This window comes from Zootoca vivipara, chromosome 6 (assembly GCF_963506605.1).
Source record: "Zootoca vivipara chromosome 6, rZooViv1.1, whole genome shotgun sequence".
NCBI lineage: Eukaryota > Metazoa > Chordata > Lepidosauria > Squamata > Lacertidae > Zootoca > Zootoca vivipara.
The window spans coordinates 8,351,864-8,366,018 of record NC_083281.1 but is presented as its reverse complement, the minus strand read 5'-3'; the positions used below and the strand labels follow the sequence as shown (position 1 = coordinate 8,366,018).

At 47.1% G+C, this 14,155-nt stretch overlaps 1 protein-coding gene across 1 annotated transcript; it reads right to left on the bottom strand.

Annotated features, from left to right (window-relative positions):
- Positions 1 to 3,083: 3,083 nt before the first annotated feature.
- Positions 3,084 to 12,860, bottom strand: LOC118086063 (bone morphogenetic protein 2-like). Its single transcript, XM_060275231.1, has 5 exons — positions 12,563 to 12,860; positions 9,337 to 9,479; positions 7,631 to 7,753; positions 5,519 to 5,717; positions 3,084 to 3,448 (listed from the first exon to the last, which is right to left on the bottom strand). Exons 1-5 carry the CDS (start codon positions 12,858 to 12,860, stop codon positions 3,084 to 3,086), a joined length of 1,128 nt encoding a protein of 375 aa, XP_060131214.1.
- Between the last annotated feature and the right edge of the window lie 1,295 nt (positions 12,861 to 14,155).

Here is a 14,155-nt window from a genome sequence, read left to right as displayed (position 1 = left end):
TGGCAGTGTCAAAGCTCAACAACTTTTCTGTCCGGATTTTCGCTGTTTGAAATGTGGCAAACCTTATTGCACTGTTGACTAGGACTCAGTCTGTGCCCCTCCAGAACTACCTATTGCTGGTAAATTCTGCAGTGTAGTCTTGTCACAAGAACACTGCGGTTTTTTTCTGCTTCAGTTTGTTCTGTGATACTTCCCCAGTACTGTCTTTGAGGGGCTATAGTGCAAGAGTGCTCACTGGAAGGACAGATCGTGAAGCTGAGGCTCCAATACTTTGGCCACCTCATGAGAAGAGAAGACTTCCTGGAAAAGACCCTGATGTTGGGAAAGATTGAGGGCACAAGGAGAAGGGGACGGCAGAGGATGAGATGGTTGGACAGTGTTCTTGAAGCTACGAACATGAGTTTGACCAAACTGCGGGAGGCAGTGCAAGACAGGAGTGCCTGGCGTGCTCTGGTCCATGGGGTCACGAAGAGTCGGACACGACTAAACAACAACAACAACAGTACAAGAGTGGAACAAGAAGCCAGAACGTTTGGGGCTCCTCCAGATTTCCTCCCCCCCCCAATCCATGGCAATTTCTGCTCATTATGCTATCACACTTTCAACTATTTGTAGTGCCTGCAAAAGCTTTGCTTCATATGCAACCGGTGCATATACAGAAACACCTTGCTAAAGCCCCGTTTGTTTGTTTTTAAAGGAAATCCCACAAATGTTCTGGTTTGACTTTTGTCCAGCTTTCGTTGCACTAAAAGCCCCCTCTGAGCAGCAGTAATTTGGTAGCCTAACTGGGAAGCATCACCAAAGAGGGGATACGAGAGCCATCTTCTAATATCTAAAGCAGGGGTAGGCAACCTAAGGCCCGTGGGCGAATGCGGCCCAATCGCCTTCCAAATCCAGCCCTCAGACAGTCCGGGAATCAGCGTGTTTTTACATGAGTAGAATGTGTGCTTTTATTTAAAATGGATCTCATGGTTATTTGTGGGGCATAGGAATTTGTTCGTATTTCCCCCCCAAAATATGGTCCGGCCCACCACATGGTCTGAGGGACGGTGGACCGGCCCACAGCTGATAACAGTTGCTGACCCCTGATCTAAAGGGCTGTTGTGTGAAAGATGGGGCAAGCTTGTTCTCTGGTGCTGCAGAGGGCCAGACCCAAACCAATGGGTTCAAACTGCAAGAAAGAAGATTCCAGAGAACTTTCTGACCCTTCTCAGAAGGTGGCGGTCAGGATTTCTTTAGCTGTGGTTCCTGCATTGCAGGGGGGCTGGACTAGATGATCTGTGGTGACACCACCCAACTTTACAATTCTATGTTTCTAGTATTTTTTAGTTTGTTGCACTGTTTTAATTTATTTAGGTGACCAAATAGGGCTCGCCAAAAGGGCTGGGCAAACCATAAATCAGTCATGGGACACAAGCTATTGAAACACAAATACACTAAAACCTCCCCCTCCCCCCCCCCGGTTTGGATTTAGAGCAGGCATCCCCAAACTTTGGCCCTCCAGATGTTTTGGACTACAATTCCCATCTTCCCCAACCACTGGTCCTGTTAGCTAGGGATCATGGGAGTTGTAGGCCAAAACATCTGGAGGGCCAAAGTTTGGGGATGCCTGATTTAGAGCTTAATATACCTTTGCAGTTTCACAAATCTTGGTGAATCACCTCCTCTCCTGTCTCAACCCCCCATTTAAGACAAGAATACTATTTAGAGAAGAAGAAAAAAGTCTAGTTTGGTTTTTAATAGGAAAACAGTACCATTTGAAACATGACACACGCCAAAATAATAATGGAAGCCATAATAATAATTTACAAATATTTACAGTTGCCTCTGTACAGGGAGCATCCAGTATTTGTATCCAACTAAATCCTACTCAGAGTAGGCCCTCAGAAAATGATGGACTCTCCTCCATCGGACGTTAAGCAGAGGTTGGCTGGCCCTCTGTCAAGGATTCTTTAGCCAAGATCCCTGCATGTCGGGTTCAGACTAGACGACCCTTAGTGGTCCCTTCCAACTCTACGATTCTAGACCCAGACCCATCTGGGCGTGACTCGCTTGATTCCATTGGCTTCAGTTGGTCTACTCTTTGAGTCTGACGTAGCTGAAAACAACATCATCTGTACATACACATACACACACATATATATTAACACTTTGGATATTTACAGTATAGTACATTCTGTATTGAGAAGATCCTTTGGCCTGAGACCATGTTTTGCAACTAACTTCTTTTTGCTTTACACCCACCCACCAACTTCACTTTCCCTCACTTCCCCCAAAAAGGAAATTCTGTTCAGTGGCAGGTTTATGAATATGCAACACTCAATTCCAGAACGCTGGCTTTCCCTACAAGTCCGGGAGAATGGAGGTTGCACGCAGGGGTTGGCAACGGGGCCAAATCAGGCCTTGGGAACAGGCGCTGGCTGGTGTTTCTAATGCGGGGGCCACCAATGGTGAGACACGGCCCACGCTGAGCGATGTGCGGGATGTGATAAGTAGCAGTCAAGTACAACATCCCTTTTTTTCCTAGAGTGAACATGCGGGGGAATGTTTGGTCCAGCCAGTCAAAAACTTCCTGTATCCTCCTGGCTGGGACATACTTCCTTTGCATGTGACTAGAGGTGGGCGTGGCCTTACCTGCCCAGGTAACAAAAGGGCAAGGCACGCAGCACACCCCCTCTCTTTGATTCCTCCCTTTCCATCTTCCTTTCGTCGTGTGAACTGCCGTACTGCCAGTCTGCAGTCACTGGAATTAACCCCCATATGGGGTACGTATTTATAACTAAGTCTGCCTTCAGGGATCCAACCGTGAACTGATGATGCGAGTAAACTTCTTTTATATACTTTACTCAATACTGTGCTGTGTTTATTCTTTTAAGAGGGATATAAGGGAACTTACCAGGTGCCCAATATTGAGAGGCTTAAACAAGCCTGCAACCAGCCATCCGCTGTGCGTTTAAAAGGGGAATGTAAAACTCTGCTAAGGAAAGGGACTTGCTAGCACAAGTTAGGAAGGATATTAATAAACAATATCTCCTCTCCTGCCTCCCTGAACATTCCCACGTGACGGAGACAATATGTGTGGCTCAGTGGCAGCCGCAGCTCCCCGCCACCATGTCGTCATATTGCTTGAGCACCACGTTTTCGTCATCGTCGAAATACAGCAGGTTGATGGAGAACAGCTTGTCCGGCACGCAACAGGGGCCACTGACTTCCTGGCTCAGCTTCAGGGCGTTGATGATGGAGAGGACGGTGGCGTGGTTCGTGGGCCTCATGTTCTCCCCCAGCGGGAAGGGGCAGGAACCTTTGCAATGGTAGGCATTGTACCCCCGGGGAGAGATGATCCAGCCGGACCACCCGATTTCGTCAAAGTCCACGGAGAGCGGGAGCCTCTGGCAAGGCAGCTGGTTGTCCACTGAGCGAGGCGTCCGGGTGCCATTGGATTTGGGGCCTGCCAGGTGCCCAGGAAGGGCCACATTCTGAAGGGACAAATCTAAGGAGAGAACGAGATTATTATTAATAAAAGTTTCTTATTTATACCCTGCCCTTCTGACTGAGTTTCCCCATCGCCCTGGGCAGCTCTCAACAGAACATTTAAAGCAGAATAAAACATCAAACATTAAAAAATTCCCTAAACAGGGCTGCCTTCAGATGTTTTCTAAAAGTCTGATAGTTGTTTATTTCCTTGACATCTGACGGGAGGGCGTTCCACAGGACGGGCGCCACCACCAAGAAGGCCCTCTGCCTGGTTCCCTGTAACCTCACTTCTTGCAGGGAGGGAACAGCCAGAAGGCCCTCAGCGCTAGACCTGTGTCCAAGCTGAATGATGGGGGTGGAGACGTTCCTTCAGGTATCCTGGGCCGATGCCATTTAGGGCTTTAAAGGTCAGCACCAAGACTCTGGATTGTGCTCAGAAACATACCGGGATCCTGTGTAGGTCCGGTGTTATATGGTCTCGGTGGCCACTCCCAGTCACCAGTCTAGCTCCTGCATTGTGGATTAATTGTAGTTTCTGGGTCACCTTCAAAGGTAGCCCCATGTAAAGTGCATTGCAGTAGTCCAAGCGGGAGATAACTAGAGCATGCACCACTCTGGTGAGATAGTCTGCGGGCAGGGAGGGTCTCAGCCTGCCTACCAAAAGGAGCTGGTAGACAGCTGCCTTGGACACAGAACTGACCTGCGCTTCCATGGACAGCTGTGAGTAGCATGAAAGGTCAGTTGAGAAGATGAACATTAGCTTATCTTTCTGAAAACGTTTAGATGCCGCCCTCTTGCCGAGCTGCTGGGCAATCATTTAAAAGTGCCACGTTGCAAAATAAAGTTTAAAGTGGTGTTGGCATCCAGCTGCCTTGAGAGACAATGGAGTGCACCTCTGGAGGTGAAACGGCGAAATGACCTCCCTGGGGCACAAGACCGCCACACACACACACACACACACACACACACACACACACACACACACACAGCCTCCCTGATGTGGACCAAAGGAGAGCAGAGCAAGACTTTTGGCACCACTTTGGCCACAGGAATTGCCGGAAGGAGTCTTAGGGACTCCGCTCCTGATTTGTGAAGGGTTTACTCCAGAGCCTTTTCTTCTCCCAAATATATCCTGCAAAGGCATCAGATGTTTAGGACCAGACTGTTAGGACTTTTCCTTCTAGATGATCTACCTTACCTATCTAATTAAAGGAACAGTATACTACATTTGGAGATGCTGGCTATGGCTGCAACAATTTAAAGCTGCAGTGGCATGATTTAAATACAGGCTGTATAAGAACACAATGTTGATTATAAGAATTAGATAGTAGACCACACCTGGTTTTCTATTTAAATACTGCAAACAGATTGAGTAAGTTGGAAAAAAAACATGAATGGTACACTTTGACCTTGAAACTATGAAACTAGAGGTAAGCATCCTTTGTTTGTTATTAGCCTATATATAATTCTCTATATATCTCCTATGTAAAGATGACAAAAGATGTGCTGTCTCTGCCTGTTGGAATTTTCTGTATATAATTGTGTATATATGAAGAAGACAGAATGTAATGCAATACAGTGGTACCTCGGTTTATGAACACAATTGGTTCCGGAAGTCTGTTCATAAACTGAAGCGTTCATAAACTGAAGCGAACTTTCCCATTGAAAGTAATGGAAAGTGGATTAATCCGTTCCAGACGGGTCCGCGGCGTTCGTAAACCAAAAATTCGTAAACCGGGGTTCCACTGTACTCTAAGACACATTTTTAATGTAAGACTCTTTGTCATTCCAGCTGATGAAGAATAATCCGAAACAGGGCCTTGTCCTGGATTTCCAAAAACTGGATTGCTACTGGAATTTGTCTTATTATTCTCAATTTGAAACTTTCTAAAAATTAATCTACTACTGTACGATGGAAACTAGGCAATGAAAGTGCCTTATTCCAAGTTCACTGCAGATGTTACAGTCTTGTATGTCCCCTTATTACAGCAATGTCTTTGATCCTGCCACACCAATAGACAAAAACACATCTTTCTTTACTCACCTAAGAAAGGGTTGGTGGGCAGCAAGGCTCCCCGGCGCCCATCGTCAGTGAACAAAACCAGCATGGGCTTTTTGCTCTCGTGGTGATCTCTGCCCGTCGCGAACTGCACGGCTCCGTCGTCCAGGGGTGCCCCACCGAGGGACCGCACAGTCACCAACAGTCCCTGGTTACTGCTCTCCTCGTCCATCCATGAGCGGACCTGCAACGTCACATCAGATCGGTTAATGTTTTGCACGTGTAGCTCAAGAGAGCGAGCCAAGCCGCGCCCGGTGGCAGAGGTGAGGAAGCCTGCATCAGAATATGGATTGTGTCATACTGTGACTCCTCCTCCTCCTTCTTCTTTTTGACAAAAAATACTTTAATTACAACAAAATATAATTATAGTCTCAGTTATTGCAACGTATTATATTCAAATCAAGAGTTTTCTCATGTAAGCATCTGGTTCCCATATTGCACAGCTTCTTTTTTTAATATGCTTTATTGTTCATACTTGCATGTGTACATCAGTGACGTAAGTCGGTTTTGTCAAAACAAAAACCCAACAAAAGAATATAAGTCCTTCTACAATATATTTAGTACATAAATTTGACTTCCTGTCCTTTCCCGATTTTCCACTCTAATAAACCTGTTGCCTTGATATATTGCTCATGAAATAATAATTTTCATACATACAGTCGTACCTCGGGTTGCGAACACCTCGGGTTACGAACAACCCGGGTTACGAACTTCGCAAACCCGGAAGCATTTTCACCCCGCGCGCGTGCAAAGCGCAAAAATAGCGAAAATAGCGCTTTGCGCATGCGCAAAACGGCGGTTCGGGCCCTTTTCAGGTTACGAACTTTTCGGGTTACGAACTGCGACCCGGAACGGATCGCGTTCGTAACCCGAGGTACCACTGTATATAAATCTGTTTTCTCCCTTTTTAACCTATATTACTCTCAGACTGCGACTCTCATCCGCTTCCACCACCATAGCCAGTGGAGGGTGATGGGAGTTCAGTAAAATAATATATAAGAACAGCCTGCTGGATCATGCCAATGACCCGCCCCTTCTAGCCCAGCATTCTTGTTCTCACCGTGGCCAAAGCCCTCTCCGCTATTCATTTGCTTAATCCTCTTTTTAAGGCCATCCAAGCTAGTGGGCATCCCTGACTCCTGGGGGAGATAGTTCCATAGATTAACGATGTTCTGTGTGGAGGAGGGCATTCTTTCATCTGTCCTGAATCTCCACTCATTCAGGATACAGCAGTCAGTAGAGCATGAGGCTCTATATCTCAGGGTCATGGGTTAGAGTCCCGCGTTGGGCAAAAAGATTCCTGCCTTGGCGAGGGGGGGGGGAAGAGTTGGACTAGAGGACACTCAGAATCCCTTCCAACTCTGCGTTTCTAGGATTCTATCATTTAGCTCCATGAGATTTCCACAGGTTCTAGGGCAGGCATCCCCAAACTGCGGCCCTCCAGGTGTTTTGGCCTACAACTCCCATGATCCCTAGCTAAAAGGACCAGTGGTCAGGGATGATGGGAATTGTAGTCCAAAACATCTGGAGGGCCAAAGGTTGGGATGCCTGTTCTAGGGTTTTGAGAGAGGGAGGAGAAACCTTTCCTCATGCTCTGCGCAATTTTATAAACTTATTTTTTAAATAACTTTTATTAAATTTTCCATTTTGCAAATTCCAAATAAACATTTTGCTCACTTTAAAAATCCCCAATAAGGACTTCCCTTCTTCTCTTTGCATGGTTCATTTTACATCATCATACATCCCTGCGCATCCCTGTAAAATATGCAGGGATTTATGATATGTGACATGAACCATAGAAAGAGAAGAGGGGAAGTCATTGATGTTCTGAGGATGTAGAAATTAGTATTTTTAATTGTAAAACAGAAAATTATATATAAAATCTCTGCTCGTGACTCATTGTTGTTCCTGCAACTGGGTCCAAGTAGGGCCTGTGTAGACCAGAAACAAAGAGACTTTTCCTGATTCCTGCTCTGCAGCAAAGACCAAAAGCAGAATCAGTTGCGGCACGGAAAACATTTGCTCGGCTGCAATCCTGGAAACCTCTGGGGTCAACTGAGAGCCGGCTCTAAAAAAAAGGCATCGAAACAAACTCACCGCTTGCGTGATGGCGAAGACCTCCCAGCCACTTCCCTGCAGGGCAAGGAGTTTAGCAGACAGCAGCTTCTTCCCTTCAGGGACATCCATGTTGTCTTTGTCGAGGACCTGATAAATGCTCACCTGAAAGGACGGGGAGAGAGAGAGAAAGTAAGGTCAGCCAAAGGAACCAGGTCTTGCTCACACCAGCCCCAAAGTGCTCCAGTTTGTAAATGTCCATCCGAATCGAGCCCTGTTTAAGCAATTCATGTGAAATCCCACCCCGAGGTGCGGCAGCGGGGGAAAAGCACTCTGCACATGCTCTCCAGAAACATCCTTCACGGCTTCTTTCAAAGCTCTGCAGGGCGGCAGCAGCAGCCGCCCCCAGGACATGGAAAGGGGATTCCGGATGTCAACAGCTGTTTACGGGAGGAACAGTAGAACCTCCAGGGTCAAAGGCTGGCTACCTTTCCTTTGCCAACTACGGAACACTGGAGGAGGCAAGTCACAGGGGAGGGGTGCTGCCACCTCTGGGCTCTGCTTTCCGGACTCTCCCTTGAGCCGCTGCTGCAGGAAGGTTGCTGTGCTTGGCAAATCCTCTGGTCCAGCAGGGGCTCTTAGGCTCCCTTAAAATAAGTGCTGGGGCTTTCGGGCAGGGGGTTGAACCTGGAAAACTATGCATACCCGAAGGAGCGTCTCCACCCCCATCGTTCTGCCCGGACACTGAGGTCCAATGCCGAGGGCCTTCTGGCGGTTCCCTCGCTGCGAGAAGTCAAGTTAAAGGGAACCAGGCAGAGGGCCTTCTCGGTAGTGGCACCCGCCCTGTGGAACGCCCTCCCACCAGATGTCAAAAAGAAAAACAACTTTAGGGAAGCTTTTAATCTTTAAGAAATTAGTGTATTTTTTATATTTCTGTTGAAAGCCGCCCAGAGTGGCTGGGGAAACCCAGCCAGATGGGCGGGGTATAAATAAATAAATATTATTATTATTATTATTATTATTATTATTATTATTATTATTATTATTATTATTATTCCACCTTGAGCTCCTTGGAGCATAATGTGGGGGGAATAGATGCAATAAAACAATAAGCAGCAGGAGGCAGCAATGTATATGTGCTTCAGTTCAGCAAAATGGAGCTTCCAGGCTTAAAACAGGTTTTTTGGGGGAGACGAAATCTTCAAGAAAGAAGATTCCACCTAAACATTAGGAAGAACTTCCTGACAGTAAGAGCTGTTCGGCAGTGGAATTTGCTACCAAGGAGTGTGGTGGAGTCTCCTTCTTTGGAGGTCTTTAAGCAGAGGCTTGACAGCCACATGTCAAGAATGCTTTGATGGTGTTTCCTGCTCGGCAGGGGGTTGGACTGGATGGCCCTTGTGGTCTCTTCCAACTCTATGATTTTATGATTCTATGATTCTACGTGCAAGCAGTGGAGGGCTGTGGGCAATAGCCCATTCAGTAGAGCATGAGGCTCTAATCTCAGGGCCATGAGTCCGAGCCCCACATTGGGCAAAAGATGCCTGCATTTTAGCGGGGTTAGACTAGATGATGACTAGATAGACCATTCTAACTATGATTCCGTGATACGTCGCGCACGATGGAAGACTTCACCATTATTGGCCCAATTTCTATGGGGATTGCAGCAGCGCTTGCAATTCCCGGCATCTGGGTCTCTAGAAGTCAAGAGTGCCTCTGGGCATGGAAATAGCGAAGCTTTGGCCATTTACCTGGCAGAAGTGCTGCTTCCTGGGAAGAGGTCCGTGTGCCGCCCTCGCCCGCAGCTTGAAGAGGTGCAGCTCGGCTGTGAGGACCCTCTCGTGCTTTGCCACGCTGGACAGCATGAAGAGGAAACGCATCCGGTCACTGTGAGCTGGATAAGGAGGAAGGGAAGGTTATTTAAAATGTCCTTTTGTCGCTCTTAAGGCTCGTCCACACTCGATTGCCATTTGTTCAGATTCAGTGCTAAAGAGCAGGGGTAAAGAGAGGTGTGGGGAAACCCTTCGTTTCTGCAGCGCTGTCCACCAAATAAAATAGCAGCCGTGGGAGGTAGGCTTGGCTGAGCAGGAACTGCTAAGGTCGCCCTGCAAACCTGGCAGTGTTGTGGTGCCATGATGATCCGGGTTCAGATCCTGGCTCAGCTGCGAAATCCAGCTTTCTCTCAGTGTAGCTCATAGGCAGCATTTCAGGGCTCAAAACCAGAAAAGGGAAGCGGGGGTGAGAGAAACTGAATAAAGGAGACAGCTGGTAAATGCAACAAGGGCTCAGTGAAGATTCGAACTCAGCTCTCCTGAACCCCCAGGCGCTGCCACCATTCTGAAGCGCAGGTTAACGCTTTACAGGTGGCACAGGAAGGAGGATTGCTGCTGGAATACAGCTCCCACCAGCCCTAGCAAATGTCAATGGATTTTCCCAAAGGAAGTGTATCGAGGGTCCCGATCCCAGGTAAAACAACAAAAGCCTGGTGGGTTCATTGTGCCAACGCTTTTGTATGTTTGAGGTAGGAACCAGGCCTGCGTTAAGATGCCACTTGTGGGTGGCTACAGAGAAAACACACACACACACACACACACACACACACACACACACACACATCCCAGTATATGCTCAAACTTCTGGAAGGAAAATTGAGTAGGTTTAAACCAGCACTTGAATCTTGAGATCTTCCTTTCTTCCCAGGAGCTACTGAAACCTAACAGAGCCATGTGTCGCCTCCTACATTCCATGCTAAAAGGTAGTTTGCAGTGGCCCACAAGGAAAAAAAATCCATGTTAGGGAAATTCCTAAATTAGGCTGACGGAAAGGTTACGGGAATAGTGTGCAAGCTTTCACGTTCTCCAGAACTCTTCACCTAGCCCGAGGAAGAGCTCTGGAGGACTCAAAAGCTTGCATGCTGATTCATGTAATGTTTTTGGATGACCTGGTAAAGAAATGTCCTAATATGGATTTATTTATTTTTAATGGGGCCAACACAACTACGTCTATTTTTCGTGTTACCTGGGCAGAACCTGAGTGCAGAAAGCGGACATTTAAAAGAGAGTTTCAACACGTATTTTGAAGTTAACCCCACCCCTAAAAATAATAGAAAATGGGTTGCATCTGATGTTAGCCCTATCAGAGCTGACCTGCTGAAACGGACGGATATGAATTACTTGCGTCCATTAATTTTAAAAGGTTGACTCTGAGTAGATACAACCCAATATGTTTAGGGTGCGCTAAATGTGAAATATTTTGGAAACCACTGGTTCAGTAGTAAAACGGAATTACTGTGCTGCAAAATGATACGCGTCTAAAAAGTGTGTCCCCAACATGAAAAGTTTGGAAAGCTCTGATCTAGTCCAAGTCCCTTGTAATGCAGGAATATGTAGCATTCCCATATAGGGAGCAAACCTGCAGCAAGGAATCATTTCCTGATCTGGATTAAATATAAAGATACTGACAATAAGAAGGAAAGGCAGTCCTGTTTTGTCCATAAGAACACCACCATCTGCACAACTGTACTTAATTTTTACAAGTTACAGGTAGGTAGCTGTGTTGGTCTGAGTCGAAACAAAATTTAAAAAAATCCTTCAGTAGCACCTTAAAGACCAACTAAGTTTTTATTTTGGTATGAGCTTTCGTGTGCATGTATCTGACGAAGTGTGCATGCACACGAAAGCTCATACCAAAATAAAAACTTAGTTGGTCTTTAAGGTGCTACTGAAGGAATTTTTTAATTTAATTTTTACAAAACAGTGTGCAAGCTTTGGAGTCCCCCCCCCCCCCGAGCGATTTCCCCCCTCATTCTGTTTACCATCTAGCCATCACAGAAAAACTGAAGGAGGTGTGTGTGTGTGTGTGTGTGAAGATCAACCTCTGAAACCCAACAGGGACAGAACTACCTAAACTGTATAGAAAATTATTCATGTATGCTACTACAGCGGCAAGAATGTTACTCGCCCCAAAATGGAAAGAAGCAGAAGTTTCAGCAAAAGAAGAATGGATACAAAAACTTATGGAATAAGCAGAAATAGTGAAATTTACTGGAAGGATTAGAAATCAAGACATCAAGCTTTTTATAAAAGAATGGGAATGGGTTAGTGAATATTTACAGATAAATTGTAAACAGATAAGAACATTGGCAGGATTATTGTAATAACCAGCAGATTCAGAAGAGTATGTATTTAAAGTAGATGAATAAATGGGCCAATTAAGTTAATTTGGATATGCAGAAAAGATATTAAAAATAAATTTAAGGAACCGCAGGAAGAAGGGGAAGGAAGTTGAGTTTTGAAATGTTAAAATGATTGTAAAATTAATGAAATGTATAAACCTGAAAAGCAGAAATAAAACAAAACAAATGCCTTCATCACAAGGACAGATGTTAGATCAGGCACCCCCAAATTGCGGCCCTCCAGATGTTTTGGCCTACAACTCCCATGAGCCCTAGCTAACAGGACCACCAGTGGTCAGGGGAGATGGGAATTGTAGTCCAAAACATCTGGAGGACCAAAGTTTGGGGGTGCTGGTGTTACATCTTAGGCCAGCTGCGGGGAATCTTTGCCTCTCCAGATGTTGCTGGGCTGCAGCTTCCATCAATGGAGGGGGGGGGTGATGGGAGTTGTAGTTCGTCACGTCCAGAGAGTGCAAAGTTCCCCACGCCTGGGCTTTAGATAGCCATCCTGAAGCTATTGCTTTTGGGGGCAGGGTGGGAGGGAGAGGAGTTTGCAGCACCTGGCACTGAAGGGGGCATAGCTGCCAAGTTTTCCCTTTTCTCGCGAGGAAGCCTATTCGGCATAATGGAATTTCCCTTTAAAAAAGGCATAACTTGGCAGCTATGGAAGGGAGGGGGGGTCCCTAACAACGACGGCCCATCGCCTCACTCCTGTAAACCTAGCCAAGAAAGCCTGCCTCGTGCCCCAGAGATCCTGGCACCCCTCTTGCCAATGCCGCCCCCTCCTCTGTGTTGCCACTTACTTTTGTCCAAAAAGCTGCGCACCGTATTGCCTTCTAAGACGTCCGGGTCCTTGGTGACGCCGTCGTCATCTGCCACCGTGTTGTAGAGGTCCACCATGTATTGGGGAGGCCGGGTGATGTGCTGGGGGGATTGAGGGGGGTCCCCGATGCCGAAGACTTCCAGCAGCCTCTTGAGGGCCTGGGCTCGTGTGCCCTCGGAACCCCCTGCCTCCAGGTGGGCAGGGGAGGAGGAGGGTCTGCCCAGGCAGGCGGGCGCCCGAGCCAGGAGAAGCAAAAGCAGGTGCTGGAGATAGAGCATGGCTGGTTCTCTCCCTCTTAGCCTCTCCTTCCATTTGGCTCCCCTCAAAAGGCTGCACTTATAACCAAGGCTGCTGCCCATCTCTTGGCCCCACAATGAGGCCAAGGATTAGGTCGCCCTGCTAATGGGCCACTCAGGAAGGGACTAATCGCGGCGCTAACAAGGTGTGAAGAAACACACAAGCCTTTTCGGGGGAGGGTTGTGGATTCTCTCCCTTTGACATCGCCTCTCAGAAAAGAGGGAGATGAGCCTGGCTCGGCAGGAAGGAGAAGGGGGTGGTCCTCCTGGCAAACCCCGCTCCCAAAGTTTATTCAGTAGGCAAAGGCTGGGCAGGAGAAGCGCTTGCTCTCCCCGGGAGGCTAACGGGTGACTAATGGGGCCATTAGCAGGTGGGGATTAAGGCAGGCCTTTGGGAAAAGGCTAATACACAAGGTGCCCCCCAAGCAAGGAGGGGGGGAAGAGAGGAGTCAAGCAACCTTATTTCCCCAAAAAACAACAACAGTGACATCATGGATTTGGATACATGCACAGAGACACACAGAGGGACAGAGATGAAAACAGGGGCATGCTTGAAAGCCAGCTGTCCATTCCATCAAAAAAAACACACACACACTATTATGTTATCCTGTAAAGTTGTATGAAAACCCCAGGGATCAATACATAAATTGCTTGTCACCCTCAGTAACATCAACAGAATCTGAAGAAGTGTGCATGCACACAAAAGCTCATACCAAAATAAAAACTTAGTTGGTCTTTAAGGTGCTACTGAAGGAATTTTTTTATTTTGCTTTGACTCAGACCAACACGGCTACCTACCTGTTGCTGGGAGGGCGTTCCACAAGGCGGGTGCCACTACCAAGAAGCCCCTCTGCCTGGTTCCCTGTAACCTCACTTCTCACAAGGAGGGAACCACCAGAAGGCCCTCATAGCTGGACCTTTTACTTCGACCCAGACCAACACGACTACCTACCTGTAATCAACAGAATCAGGTATCTGCTGTCTTGCTTGCTCAAACCAGCCATGCCTCAAGGGAGCAAAGTTTGCAGCAGAAGCCTCCCAATTCAGGAAAACCCATGAGCCCAGCTTTACGCTCTGAGATAAGAGTCAACCGACTTATTAAAAGGATTTAAAAAAAAATGCCTCTGAGATCGTGCACTGCTTTCCTTTTCTGCTTTTCGGCTATAAGCTGTATTTGGCTGAGCAATACAATTTTGTATGTGCAAAACCCTTTACAGATCAGACCCTCGCCACATCCAGCTCAGTATCCTTTACTCTCTGCAGGACCTCGTGGTGGT

Excerpts from the sequence above, each read along its gene's own strand:
- LOC118086063 (XM_060275231.1), bottom strand. The coding sequence starts at position 12,860 with ATGCTCTATCTCCAGCACCTGCTTTTGCTTCTCCTGGCTCGGGCGCCC. Across the intron at positions 7,754-9,336 it reads GGAAGCAGCACTTCTGCCAG|GTGAGCATTTATCAGGTCCT; the intron begins GTAAATGGCCAA and ends CCGTCCTTTCAG. Across the intron at positions 3,449-5,518 it reads GCCCACCAACCCTTTCTTAG|GCCCCAAATCCAATGGCACC; the intron begins GTGAGTAAAGAA and ends GGCACCTGGCAG.